The 14,974-nt window shown below is 39.6% G+C and overlaps 1 protein-coding gene and 1 long non-coding RNA gene across 2 annotated transcripts in view; both read right to left on the bottom strand.

The window, feature by feature from the left end:
- LOC103883547 overlaps positions 1 to 14,974 on the bottom strand; it is a 37,405-nt gene that overhangs the window by 7,588 nt on the left and 14,843 nt on the right. Inside the window, exon 4 of the mRNA XM_009204582.4 lies at positions 8,048 to 8,400. Within this exon, the coding sequence (XP_009202846.2) occupies positions 8,048 to 8,400 (353 nt within the window). The remainder of the gene's footprint in view (positions 1 to 8,047; positions 8,401 to 14,974) is intronic.
- LOC103883546 lies at positions 6,109 to 7,110 on the bottom strand. Its single transcript, XR_645803.3, has 2 exons — positions 6,862 to 7,110; positions 6,109 to 6,270 (listed from the first exon to the last, which is right to left on the bottom strand). It is a non-coding gene; the product is annotated as an uncharacterized LOC103883546 (long non-coding RNA).

The following is a 14,974-nucleotide window of genomic DNA, read 5'->3' as shown; positions in this document are numbered from 1 at the left end:
CGTCTCCAGGACTTATTTTCCCAGAGGCTCTCTCGCTTGTTCATTTATTTTTGCCTACTCTTAACCTTCTAGCACGGCCGCCAGGTAACACTGGCGTGCTGGCCCAACCTGCTCGGAGTAACTGTCTTTGCGGAGGACTCGGTGTATTAGGCCTACTGGCAACTAGGCCTGCGTGGCAAAGCAGGTCTTGCGTTTGGAGCGAGTTTGGTCTTGCTTCCCGCGTCCAGGTAACTTTAGAAAAAAAATGCAATTCTAGTGTTAAGCCAATCGGAGGGAGAAGTCATCATCGTCTCTGACTCAGTTTTGTAAAACTTGCTTTTCTATTGGTTTGCAGAGCCTGCTGAATTAACCAATCAGAACGTATTGTTAGATTTTTATTTGCGGGGTTTTTCCGAGCCAAAAATTTTCACCTATCAGGTTGCGATATTAAAAGTTGGGTATGCTGGGACCTAGTCGAAAAGTCTGGTTTTTTTCTCCCCTCCCCCTCAGATGGAATTCTCCATATGGAATTCTCTTTTTGGAGACTACTCACCTTGTCATTCTGCGTAAATCTCCATAAGTATTGCTCCCACCCTGATGCTAAAAGATAGTATGAAAGGAACCTCTGTCAGTTTATAATCTACTTCCTTTCCCAAATTGCTTTCTCACAGATTGAGATGAACCAGGGAGCTAGAGTTAGCTATCCAATACATATTTGGTGATTAGATAAGAAATAGAGAAGGAAAAATAAATGAAAAACCTTGGAGAATGGAACAAGAAGCCTGAAATTGGGGTTACCAGGACAAAGAAATGGGCTGTAGGAAGTTGGGTTGACTTGGACGTACTACTGTTTCCATTGTATTTGGGAGGTTGAGGTTATTTTTTTTTGTTTTGCTTTTGACTTTAGAAAAGCCCACTTAATCGTACTGAGAAATCTCGACAAAATCTAATTTCTACAGATGTTTATGGGACTCTAGATGGGAAAAAAATTATATTTTTACAAATCCTAAATGCAATTTGGTTATTTCCTTTGTGAGTACAGACAGCTAATCACTGGACTTCACATCAATGATAATCATAGATTTTTCATATCACTTTGTACTTATTACAGGTGTCTTGAAATAATTTACACTAATTGTGAACCTTTCAAGCCAACATTATACTTGCTGCTAGATCTTATTTTTTGATGTGTAACTAAAGCATATATACAGACTTTAAGAAAAAAAAATTTTAGTGTCACTACCTTTCTTACCCCGTTTAAGTATTTTTTTAAAGCGTGGTTTTGAGAAGGTGTCTATAGATTTCCAGAATCTCCAGAATACATAGCACAAAACAAGTCATGAACTCTTGAACAAGTTTGCAGTGGGACCAAATACCATAAATACCTCATGATTATAATACTTCTTAATCTTACTTTTTTGTTTATATTCTGCTTATTAGTTAATATTTTATTATATTTTACATTATTATTTGCCTCCCTCCCCCCAAAAAAGGATGTAGCCTGTGATGTGTTTCTAGTTATAAGCAGGAGTTTAATTTTTTGAGAACCACAGCTACATCACACGATTTCTTATTTGTAGAGAAAGCCAAAATACCTCCCTGTATGAGAGTGGCTTGACTGAGAAGGGGATCTGAATAAATAGGAGGATTTGAAATATTTATTCAAAATAATCTTTTTGAAAATGAGTGAAAAATACAGGTATGTAGGGGTGAGCAAAACTTCTTCACCCTCCGAAAGTTCACTGAAAATCAGTGGAAAAAAGGCAGATTAATAGAAAAGTCAAAATTCATCATAGGTTTATGTGACATGGGAACCTTCACAAGGAAGGCTCAGAGGTACAGGGGAACTGTCCATTTTAATGCTTAGGGTTCAACAAAGTACCAACTGCCATGTAGAACTGTGATTGGATAAAAAGGGTGTCATCTAATGCTAATGGACTGGGGAAACATAGCAAGGCCTCTGTGTCTAGATTTTTCTTGGCCTCTGGCAAGATTCTTTCCTTCTGAGTATTCCTTCCTCATTCTAGAGGACCCTCTCTGTAATGAGGGAGGGTCTTATGATCTACAGCCAAACAACATAAGACATATACGTTTTTATGGCTAGGTTTTACACAGAAAGGAGGGCGAAAAGTTACAGTAAGGTTTTTAGGTTTTATGGCTGGCTTTGAAGAAAAAGGGATTCTAGTTTCAGTAACCACCTTGGGGAAGAGGGAGTCTAGTTTTATCTGTAGCCTCAACAGAGGATGAGAGGCCAAAGAATAGCAGTAGGTCACTCACTTCTGCTTCTAAGGCCTTCCTTTTGGGGTATTATTTTACTATCCCTAATGGGGAGAAGGGATCTGGAATGACTTTAGTACCCAGAATGACAAGATTTAGGCTTTTGATGAAAAGTGATAAGGAATAAGATAATTAGGTGGGGAATGTGGTATTCCATAAGAGCAGTCCAAATGACTATAACATACCTCTGGTTCCTTACTGTTGCAAAGCACTAATTTAACTGCCTCACTTGGGCAGTTACAATGCATTTATATCAGGTATAGCTAAAATGCTTGATTTACTGTTAAGAAACTTGGTGCTTAGAAAGGTTAAATGGCAAGAAATGACCATTTGCTGTCACTAAATGGTGGACCTAGGTCTCAAAACAAGTTTCTTGATTCCTAGAATCGTTCTTATGCTGCTTCAATTCTGTTACATCAACTGGAAAAGGAGTGGTATTTTCCAGTTCCTTTTTAGGCTCATTGAGAAAGAAGCAGAATTTATGTATTTCTATTTCTGGCCCTTTGTGAAGTATCCATTTCACAATATGTTTGGTATGCAACAGAAGCAATGAAATGTAATGATTCAATCAATGATCTTCCAGAGTTTCTCTGATTTATATAAATTCATATTCATATTCATTTGCCACAGAGGACATGCACTTGTTTTCAAGGAAATCTGAACTTGTTTAAATCTTTCTCCATATATTAAAATTTTGTAGCAGTTATAATGAATATCTTGAGATTGGTAAAGAATACTAACAGTGTCTTAGCATGGAAGTTGTGAAGGGCATTTTCATACTATCTTAGCTGTTGGAGAGTTCTTATGCGTATAGCATAGGTCTGACACAAAAGTAATTTTTAGAATCAACCTGAAGTCATTACTTTAACTTGAGGAAGCAGATTTTCATGGTATTGTGGGGAGGCCTCAATCTTCCCTGTTACACAATCACTAAATCAGGTTGATTTTTACAGAATCCTAAATAATTCTTACATATTCTCCCTTCTACATTCTCTCTTCATTCTCTCATAGCTAGGATGATTCCAATGCTTACTAACTAGTTCCCTAATTTCTCTAGCCTCCAATTTCTTTTAACTATTTATTTACTTATTTATTTTTTGAGACAGAGTCTTGCTCTGTTGCCCAGGCTGGAGTGCAGTGGCTCAATCTCAGCTCACTGCAGCCTCTGCCTCCCTGGTTCCAGTGATTCTCTTGCCTCAGTCTCCCAGGTAGCTGGGATTACAGGCACACGCTACCATACCCGGCTAATTTGTTTTTGTATTTTTCGTAGAGATGGGGTTTCACCATGTTGTTCAGGCTGGTCTCAAACTCCTGACCTCAGCTGATTCATCCACCTCAGCCGCTCAAAGTGCTAGGATTACAGGCGTGAGCACCACGCCCGGCCCATTTTAAAAAACAAACACCAAATATGCCTTATGAAAAAGGTCAGTGGCTTCTCATAGGTTCATGGGAAAGCCCTGTAGCCTCTTAGCCCCTTTTCATAATACTGTCTGCTCGCACTCACAGACACTAATAACAATGTAACCTTTCTGTTTCTTCTTATTTTATTATTATCGTTATTATTTTACAACTTTGTTCTGGAACAATTCCCCGTGAGAATCTTTATAATACTTCCAATTCCTTCTCAAATTACATCTCCCTCTAATTCAAAACGTAAACTTATCTCTGAAAATGTGCTTTCATGACATTTAATAATTAAGAACAATTATTATTAATAGAAAAATTTTAATGCATCTATTGTTTACTCCCATTAACTAAATTGAACTATAGAGCATTTGTCTCATTTTCCACTACTCTAGGGGCATGTGTGTGTGTGTATGTGTATGTGTGTGTGTGTCTGAATTAAAAAATTCCATCAAATGGGTTATATTATTGTCAGATAGTCATCAAATTCAGTGATTTCATTTTCTGCTTTCCTGTGTGAGAAAACAGGGGTAACAAATTTCTCTGCCCCTTTCATGACTCTTGTGTCCATGGCCTGATTTACAAGACTATCTTCCTTATCTTCGGAAGTATACCATTTTATATATATATGCAATTTTTAGTGGTGGCAACTACAAAACAAAAATGAAAAAAGTATTTCAAGTTTGCCTTTCAAATTCCCAAATGTTACATATCAATATTTACTGTTGGCAGGTCGAGTAGGGAGGGTATGGAGAAATAATAAAATGGGATTTCTGAATTGTCTTGAGTTTTAGCTATTATCTTTATAATATGAAGAAACTACTGGTTATTCAGAGATTACATACTTATTTTATTTTAATTATAAGTACTTGCAGGCAACTATGTAACTGTGAAATGGATACACACTATAGTGTGCCAACAAGTACATAGAAAATATGATCTGACACGAGTAAGATTTGAGATCTTCCCCAAATAAAATCACAATTTATTTTAAAAACATCTAGTATTATTTACTACTTTCTCAGTGTATGCCTTTGAAGAAAGTTTCTTGTGTATATGTGGTTAAATCAAGGCTATTATTTGAATAGTACACAGTAAGGCTAAAATTTGTGAATGTTAACATCATATTTTACTGTATGCATATGAGTTTCATTTCTGTAAAATTTGCAGTACTAATTATAGTGTAACTTCACAATCATATAAGATCCTATACATTTCATTTTATTATTATTATTATTATTTTTTGAGATGGAATCTCGCCCTGTTGCCCAGGCTGGAGTGTGGTGGTGTGTAATCTCAGCTCACTGCAACCTCCGCCTCCTAGGTTCAAAGATTCTTCTGCCTCAGCCTCCCGAGTAGCTGGGATTACAGATGTCTGCCACCACACCCAGCTAATTTTTGTATTTTTAGTAGAGATGGTGTTTCACCATGTTGGCCAGGCTGGTGTTATTAATTTTTTTAAGATGGAATGTTGCTTTGTCACCCAGCCTAGAGTGGAGTGGCGTAGTCTCGGTTCACTGCAGCCCCTGCCTCCTAGGTTTAAGTGATTCTCCTTGCCTCAGCCTCCCAAGTAACTGGGATTACAGGCACGTGCCACTACGCCCGGCTAATTTTTGTATTTTTTTAGTAGAGACTGGGTTTAGCCATGCTGGCCAAGCTGGTCTTGAACTCCTGACCTTAGGTCATCTGCCTGCCTTGGCCTCCCAAAGTGCTGGGATTACAGGCGTGAGCCACCCTGCCTGGCCTAAGACCCTGTACATTTTAAAACATCCATTTATGCCGGGCGTGGTGGCTGACGCCTGTAATTCCAGCACTTTGGGAGGCCAAGGCGGGCAGATCACTAGGTCAGGAGATCGAGACCATCCTGGCTAACATGGTGAAACCCCGTCTCTACTAAAAATACAAAAAAAATTAGCCGGGCGTGGCAGCGAGCGCCTGTGGTCCCAGCTACTTGGGATGCTGAGGCAGGAGAATGGTGTGAACCTAGGAGGCGAAGCTTGCAGTGAGCGGAGATCATGCCATTGCCCTCCAGCCTGGGCGACAGAGCGAGACTCCGTCTCAAGAAAAAAAGAAAAAAAAAATCCATTTATTTTATTGTATATGAAAAATTTAAACATGTTAGTAGCTATTCCAGGTGATAAAGCCCTCAGGAGTAAGTGATGAGGATTCTGCTGAGGCTTTTTATTTAAAACAGTAATGCCTGGTGGGGAAAGTTTTGGCTCCAGCACTATCTGAAATTTTCTTAGTTTCACTTTAAATTAGTTTTAGATAATAGATAACTATTGAACTTACATTTTTGGAGACTTCGTAAAATAATGCATGACTTCTGGCCCATTGCGGACACTCAATAAGTGTGGATTTTTCCTATTTAGAAAAACTATATATTAAAATTATAAAAACTTTATCTAATCTTTTATTTTTGTAAATAAGAATTCACTCAATGGTAAATTCTGTTCAGTAATCTTTTATTTTAAATCTCAACTTGACTAAATTTCCAGAGGCTTTGTTTTAGGCAAATGACCATGCTAGGTGTTCTGGTGGATTTAATGATATAAGAAGATGCATTCTGTGCCCACCAAGTCCAAGTCCTCATGTATTGAAGTCCAACAGCTGTAACAGAAATACAGGTTAAAACTTGCTGAGGTAGAATCTTAAAGAAAGTACAGGATACAGGAAACAACATTTAAATAGAGAATGCTTTTATCCAGCATAATATGATGTTCACTATGGTACAAATATCTGATAGCAGTTACCTTAATTATGGATAGTTATACTGTTTTCCTCATACACTGAATCTGTAATTCACAGAACCTACGTCTTTATGTCTGACGGGCTTCCATGAACAAAAATTTCTTCCATAAATCTCCAGGACTTCTTACTATGGCTACCTTGGCCTGCATAGCTATTTACAGCTTTGTCACTACCACATGACTAACCTCTTTCCTTAGTGCAACTTGAGGGAAAACAGCACATTAAAAAAAGTTAATAGAAATTTCTCAATGACAGTTGAAACTACTCCGCCCCATTTCAAAACTGAGGAATTTCCTGAAATGTTTAAAAATAAAAAATTCTTCCAAATAGCACGTAGTATCCCATATAGTACATACACCCTTCTGCATTTCCAAATAACAGCCTGTATGATTTCGGAACAGAATTCCTTATTTTCCTTCCCTCCTTCATCTACCAGTTTCGAAGCTGTACCTTTGTATGGAAAGGCGGAATATTTTTCTGTAAGAACTTGGAAGTCGTCAAAGGATTTTCATTTGATGATAAACATGGGGTACTTTCAATGAGATTTCATTAAAACAGGGTATTTACTAAAGTTGAAAAGTTCTTTTAAGATATCAGCTGGAAGGCCGGGCGCGGTGGCTTATGCCTGTAATCCCAGCTACTCCGAAGGCTGAGGTAGGAGCATCGCTTGAATCCGGGAGGAGGAGGTTGCGGTGAGCCGAGATCGCGCCAATGCACTCCAACCTGGGCAACAAGAAACTCCGTCTCAAAAAAAAAAAAAAAAAAAAAAAAAGAAAAAGAAAAAAGAAAACAAAAGATATCAGCTAGAAAGTTGAAAAGGCTCATGATTTTTGCATTTTCCTTTCTCACTCAGGTATGTCAGACACACCCATCTGCACCTTCGTTGCTTTGACTCCTGCAGTTTAGAACCTAAGCAAGGCTTTCAAGTCTGCAAGAGCTGTGTTAATGCCACGGATCTAGGTGTTCCAGCTAATAACCTTAGCCTTAGACCAGTATCAGGCGCACAGAGAGGGTAACCTTGACCGCACCCAAGGCGCCGACCGTCGCCGGCAAGTAGCTGGGTCTCAAAACACTGGTGGAGTAAGACAGCCTGATGCAGACCAAAAGCGCTGGCCCCTCGGGCAAGTTCAAACAGACATCCGGGAAAGGCAAATCCAAGGAGTTGAAAGCCTATGCAGTTAAGACCTCAAATACAGGCCACCACTTGGAGGAGCCTTAAGAGCCAGAAAACAAGAGAATGGGTTAAGCGGGGGCCAGTTAAGTGGCTAGAAGTTAGAAAAGGAGAGCAAAGTACAAGAAATAAGCAGAGGGCCTGAACAGCAAAACAAAGCCTGCTAAACCAATGGAAAACCCGGGAGGGAGGCGGAGCCCCAGGCAAAACCTGAGGAAGCGCTTGAATTTGGAATTTTAAATTAAGCATTACATTGAGGGGGCTAAATGCCATTATTTCAAAGGTCTGTTTCCATCAGTGCAGTTTCGTGGTCTAATGTGTCTTGAAAGATTACAGCTTTTTTCATGGAGAAAGTGATTGGCTCTGAAAAGAGCCTTTGGGTTGAAGGTTGGCACTCAAAACGATTTACGCTCTCTCGCCACGAATGCGGCGGGCAAGCTGGATATCCTTAGGCATGATGGTGACGCGTTTGGCATGGATAGCGCACAGGTTGGTGTCCTCAAAAAGCCCCACCAAGTAAGCCTCGCAGGCCTCCTGCAGTGCCATCACAGCGGAACTCTGAAAGCGCAGGTCGGTCTTGAAGTCCTGAGCGATTTCTCGCACCAGGCGCTGAAACGGCAGCTTCCGGATAAGAAGCTCGGTGGACTTCTGGTAGCGACGAATCTCGCGCAAAGCCACGGTACCAGGGCGGTAGCGATGAGGCTTCTTCACGCCACCCGTGGCTGGAGCGCTCTTGCGAGCTGCTTTTGTGGCCAGCTGCTTTCGCGGTGCTTTACCGCCTGTGGATTTACGAGCGGTCTGCTTAGTACGCGCCATACCTCACCTGCAAAGTAAGTGGGTTAGGAAAATTGGTTTACCCCTTTATTTATATAGGAACAGAATCACTCTGATTGGATTGTGGACAATCCCTGTTAGTGATCGGTTGCTAAATTCCGGATGTGCTCGGAGCGATTCACGATTGGTTTATTTTTTCAGTGCAAGATTCTGATTGGTAAATTTGGATAGAGAACTGGCTCCTTTAAACAAGTTGTTTTTTTGTTATAGGTATCTTTGATGTTTTGCATACAGCATGACCTGTAAAGACATTTATCATTTAACTTAAATGACTGACCTTTTATCCTGTTTAGCTATAAAAAATCGAATGTGTTTGAATTAGAAAATGCTTTAGAATTTTTTTTCAACAATCTCAGCTGCTTTATTCTGCTTAATTTTCCTGAAGTTTTCCCCTTCCCTATCCACTCATTTAAAATCCGTCGTCTAAGTATCTCTCAATGAGTCCCCGTTTCATTAGGGAGTATAGCTAATTCATTCAAACAAGGTTTTCTAAGATACACTGTTTAAACATAAGGAACTTTGTGTTTCATTTGTGTTAAGAGTAAAATTCTAACATCTTGGAATCCCTACCTCTGTAATATCAGGTTTGACTCAAATCATTTAACGGTATTATTTTGTTTTGTTGAAATTAAAATGTCCAGACATAATGGCAAGAGCCGTCAAAAAGAGTATTTTCAGTATAGAATCTTGAAAAAGATGGCGGCGAAGAGAGTCTTAGAAGGTTGTTTCTTTATAAGACAACAATGGCGCAGTTTCTCTAGATCCCTGCGGGAGAGAACTGAGGTGCCCTGAACAATTTAAGACACGTCCAACAGAACTTTTATAGGACTAGACTCACCCAAATAACAGGACTTCTTAACTTGGTTTTCGCTTCCAAACTCAACAGCTCCCAATTACTTTGAAAATGTAACAAATGTTTACTGCAAAAGATTCTTAAGGAATGACATTATAGCCTAACACAGTGTTTTAAATCAACCTATCGGGTCCCCTGTAAGGTGTTCTTTTCCTAGCCAATAAAAAGAGCAGTTTGGGAATTCTTAATTTACATACTTTTAATCTATTGGCTACTTTGGTTCAGGCAGAGTTTAGATTTACAAGTTCGCGTTTGTGTAACAGTACTATATTTCAGAAAGGGATAGTGCGCATGCGCGCCTGTTGCGAGGTCTAGTTTCTTTTTGTTTTTCTTTCCTATTAGGTTTTCTTTCTTATTGGAAAGCTATCTTGTAAAGTGTTGTAGCAGGTCCGCAATGACGCTGGCATGTAGTCCAAGGAGATTGACATCATGAATATGCTGGAGCCCCCGTCCTCCAGGGAGGGGAGACGGCCAAACCAAATTTCTCGCTGCCCGCAAATGCCTGCGGATGTCTGCAAGCTGGAGGGGGGAGGAGACAAAGAATGTTTTGTGCATTCCTGTTCATTCCTTGAATTCTGTTAAACCTGCCCTATTTTAGGGCATTCATCAAAATTCTGCTAACCACAGGATTGATACAATTGCACCTTTCAAGTTAGTGTCTATTTTGCAAATTTGAATTATCTTAGGACTCATGGGCAAGTCTTGACTGAAGTTACACGTTGTCACGCGTTTCAGTCTCACATCTGAAATATATATGAGTCCCTTGCTTCTCTCCTTTTCAGAAAAAGAAACTTCTGTACACTTTAAATCATGGTAAAACGGTTAGATATGTTGGCAAAATGGTTTTATAAGAAGCAAGTAAAGAACTGAAATCCTTTTGTACAATATGATCACGTATCTGTGGGCTGGGCTGTTTGTTAATGAGAGCTATGCCCTCTCTATGCTTTTCCTCTCCACACTCCCTACATGTCATCTTCTGAGGTCCAAGGCCTGTTTATTGATATTATCTTCTGTTTTCTCATTTTCATTTTACTTTTTTCATTTCTATTATGAGAATGTTAATATCTACAACTAAAAAATGTTTCCGAAATCAAAAGATACACTTTAGGTTAAAGGTTCAAAACACAGTCAGTGAGAACCATTAAGGAAATTCCATCTTTATGCCCCACAGTTTGATTTCCTCCCCAGTGTTCTTAAATCTGTCAATCCAGTGTTTTGCCATCTGAAGCTACCTTCAGTTCCTTTCATAATCCTCATCTCTAAATATGTGTAAAGCTTTATTTTAGAACTCAGTGCAAAGTTTACCTGATTACATAAGAACTTACCAGCTCACTTGTATTAATCAGTAATTTCTATCATTATCTCCATACTTGAACACAATTTCCCGTAGGATCTGTGTTTTGTGATAAAACAGTCAGAAACCAGTTGTGGCTACTGAGCATTTGAAACGTGGCTGTTGCTGCTGAGGACTGACTTTCTTTTTTTTGAGGAGTCTTGCTCTGTCACTCAGGATGGAGTGCAGTGGCATTATCTCAGCACACTATTACCTCCACCTCCTGAGTTTAAGCGATTTTCCTGCCTCAGCCTCCAGAGTAGCTGGAATTAGAGGTGCTGGTCACCACGCCTGGCTTATGTATTTGGGGGGGGGGGGGGGGGGGAGGTATTTTTAGTAGAAACGGGGTTTCACCATGTTGGCTCGGCTGGTCTGGATCTACTGACCTTAAGTAACCCGTCCGCCTTGGCCTCCCAAAGTGCTGGGATTACAGCCATGAGTCACCGTGCCAGGCCTGAACTTTTATTGTACTTATTTTTCGTTATTTTATTTCAAAAGCTGATACTCCAGTTATTGGAAAATGTTAGATACGTTTTGAACAATCACATATATGAATTTAATTCTACAGCATTGAAGTTTATGAAATCACAATGAAATTCCATTTACTTCCAACAAACATTTAATACCAAATTGAATAGGATGTCCCTCATATTTAGAAGACTTAAGATTTAAAAAAGAATGTGAAATATTGCATTAATAATGTTTTTATATTGACTATATTTTGAAATAATGATTTTGTATTTTGGGTTAAATATAATAATTGTTAAAATTCTTTTACCAGTTTATTAATTTTTAAAGTGTGCTTACTGGAAAAATCAACATTACATATGCAGCTTATATTATTCTTTTTTATTTTATTCTTATTTTTTGAGGCAGCGCCTCGCTCTGTCACCCAGGCTGTGGGATTACAGGCAGCAGCCACCACACCCAGCTAATTTTGGTATTTTTAGTAGAGACGGGGTTTCACCATTTTGGCCAGGTTGATCTCGAACTTCTGACCTCAGGTGATCCGCCTGCCTCGGCCTCCCAAAGTGCTGGCATTACAAGCGTGAGCCACCGCATCTGGCCGTGGCTTGTGTTATTCTTTATAAATAGCATTGTTCCAGGATTCTCCATTTCTCTTCTCTGTTTCTTGATTCTTTACCAAATCTTGACAGCATACGCCTTGAAACAATGAGGATATTCAATATACTTCTATGAACCCAGTTATAGCATCTGGACTTAATCTACAATAAGTATCTATATTTATATCTACATCTACATGTCTATACAGTTGTGTTAGGGAACTAAGGGGGCTTGTTAAACCATTACTCATTGAGGCAAGAAGAGGTGGGTAACTAGCAAAATTATTGATGTTTGAATTTTTCCATGGCAAAATATCAGTAAGTGAACAGTAGTAGAAATTCTTTTAGCCAGGCACGGTGGCTCAGGCCTATAATGCCAGTGACCCAGGAGGCTGGGGTAGGAGGATTGCTTGTGACTAGGAATTTGAGGCTCCAGTGTCATAATTGTGACACTGCACCCCAGTCTGGGCAACAGAGCAAGACCAAAAAATGAAAAAAAAAAAAAAACAAGAGAAGTATTATATGAATGTTTTTCCCTGTATCGTATGTTTTTGAGGGACAGCATCCACAACTGCTAATTCTGGTGTTTAAAAAAAGGGGAAGAGAAATCACTGTGGAAGCACAATGCCATTTCATGAAAAGAAGAAAGTCCAGAAAATAATTTGCCATTCCTGGAAGCTACATAAACTCCAAGAAAGACTCAGATAAGAACATCAGGTCAATTACTTTGAAGTCTAAAAAGAATAAAAAATTAAAGTGTTTATTATTTTATAGGAGCCAAGGCAAGCTCTGAAGCTTTGCTGAAAGATTAGCTTGCAAAAGGCAGATTAACTGTAGAAAAGTTACACAAATTTATTAACGTGTTCAAGGAAGCCTTTAGAATGAAAACACAAAAGATACAAGAAAAAATTGTCCACTTTTATGCTTAGGTTCAACAACATATGGACAACCTTGTAGAAATTTGATTGGATAAAAAGGGTATGATGTAATGTTAATAAACTGAGTGGAGAAACCCAGCAAGGCTTGTTTATCTAGACTCTTCTTGACCTCTGTCAACTGAAGAATGAGAAGGTTTATACATTTGCAAAGGAGAGCTTTATTTCTCAAAGTATTGCAGACTGCAAGGTGGCCATTCTGACAGGCTGGGAAGGGTAGCCTTGGTTTGCTGAGAGACAGGGAGTTGGAGGGAAGGAGGGAGGGATAAAACAGGAATTTTTGAGGAATGGGGGGGCCAAATATACTTATTTAACAGGTTATAGGAGGAGCTATGAATATTCATGAAGGAGACCCAAGCACATGTGTATTAAGTTTACATGTATGTAACATATGTCACATGATCACTTTGGGGTGAAGATTTAACATGTAAATGAGTTATAATTAGGTCCTATATATAAAACTGAAATGTAGGGCAGAAGTCTATGATCCGCATTCTGAGGAGACTGGTCACATTCAGTTGCAGGCCTGCAGTCATTTATCAAGAAACTCTATGGTCCTTAATACCTGTCTTGTCTGGACCACCATGGAGAAGGGTGGAAGGGGCCAGATAAAGTAAGTAAAGGGGCTTTCTGGTGTATTATTCCCTCAAATCGGACTTTGAGAAAATCTAGCAGTGATCAGAAAGGGGAGGAAGGGTATAAACAAACAGGATGTGCAGCCTCCATCCTGTCATGCCTGGGAACTGAAACTTTTGGGATCGTTTAGCTAAAGGAGGGTCCATTATTCTGTCAAAGGGGTTTAGAATGTTCATTTCATCCCTCACCTCTTTGAACATGCATTCCTTCCTTCTGGGTATTGAGTATGGGACAGCGCCATCTCTGGAATGGGGTGTTATGACCTGCAATTAAACAAGGTGGGTCAAATAATTTCTCTGTGGTCAGTTGTTACACAAAAAGGTGGAAGGGAAGTTAGAGTAATATTTTTAGTTTTTATGGCTGGCTTTGGGGAAAAAGGATTCTGGTTGTCATAAGCCACGCTGGGAAAGAGGAATTTTAGTTTCTATGTCTAGCCTCAGAAGATAATGGGACTGAGAGACAGGAGGGCAGGAGAAAGTCAGAGAAAAATTTTGCTTCTGAGGTTGCTTCTTTGGCCTTCATTTTGGGGTATTGTTTCTGAGCCCGAATTTGATTAATGAGTAAAGGATGTCAAGGAGTTTTACTGTGGGGCTTCATACACATTTTTTCTTGCAATTGCTATATTTTTATCTTGTTTTAGTTAAAATGTAGTTTAAGAAAAATCATAAGATTTCTAAGGAAAAACGGGAGGGGACATAATGTGTCCCATTATAAAACATTTATAGTTTTTACAGAGTTTGCAGGGAAATGTGCTTTCATCATCTCACAATTTACTATTAATTAAAGGTATCACACTTCTTGAAGTTACTTCTTGGAGGCTTTTGTCTGGTGATGCAAATAATTTCTGTTATTTGTATCACCAGAAATTATTTTTGATGCTAATTATTTTTGATGCAAATTATTTGTGATGCAAATAATTTCTGTTCAGTGGAACAGATATAACTCCAATTATTTAGGACCCTTGGGGCATTAATTTTTTTTGTAATCTCATTCAGCAACCTTGTCCTAATATTTAAGAAAGGGCAGCTTTTCCCTTAAGTAGCTCAGTGACTTCTGGTAGGGACGGAGTTTGCCATGATTCAGGGCCTGTATCTGAGGGACATCTTCAAGCTGTTGGTGGCCAGAGTGCTCTTGCTGGCTGCCTTGGTGGCCAGCTGCTTAGGAGGCTCTTTGCCACCAGTGGACTTTCGTGTGGTTGGCTTGGTGTAGGCCATGACCTTTCATATCAGATTTACAGATCAGTTCTCTTTTTTTTTTTTTTTTGAGACGGAGTCTCACGCTGTCGCCCGGGCTGGAGTGCCGTGGCCCGATCTCAGCTCACTGCAAGCTCCGCCTCTCGGGTTTGCGCCATTCTCCTGCCTCAGCCTCCTGAGTAGCTGGGACTACAGGCGCCCGCCACCTCGCCTGGCTAGTTTTTTGTATTTTTTAGTAGAGACGGGGTTTCACTGTGTTAGCCAAGATGGTCTCGATCTCCTGACCTCATGATCCGCCCGTCTCGGCCTCCCAAAGTGCAGGGATTACAGGCTTGAGCCACCGCGCCCGGCCCAGATCTGTTCTCTTTACAGAGCCTGGTGTGATGCAATTAGTTTTGAGATTTTTTTTGTGGCGCAATGTGACTGGATTTCTACTAAAGTTGAATAATTATGCTTTACAGTGTAGTCCATTTATAAATTTCGGTCATAAAGCTAAGTTTTTGCTGCTGGTTTTTTTTTTTTTTTCCTAAACAGGATCTTGCCT

This window comes from Papio anubis, chromosome 6 (assembly GCF_008728515.1).
Source record: "Papio anubis isolate 15944 chromosome 6, Panubis1.0, whole genome shotgun sequence".
In the NCBI taxonomy this organism is placed as follows: domain Eukaryota; kingdom Metazoa; phylum Chordata; class Mammalia; order Primates; family Cercopithecidae; genus Papio; species Papio anubis.
The sequence above is the reverse complement of the archived record's forward strand: the minus strand, read 5'-3'. Positions and strand labels throughout refer to the sequence as shown.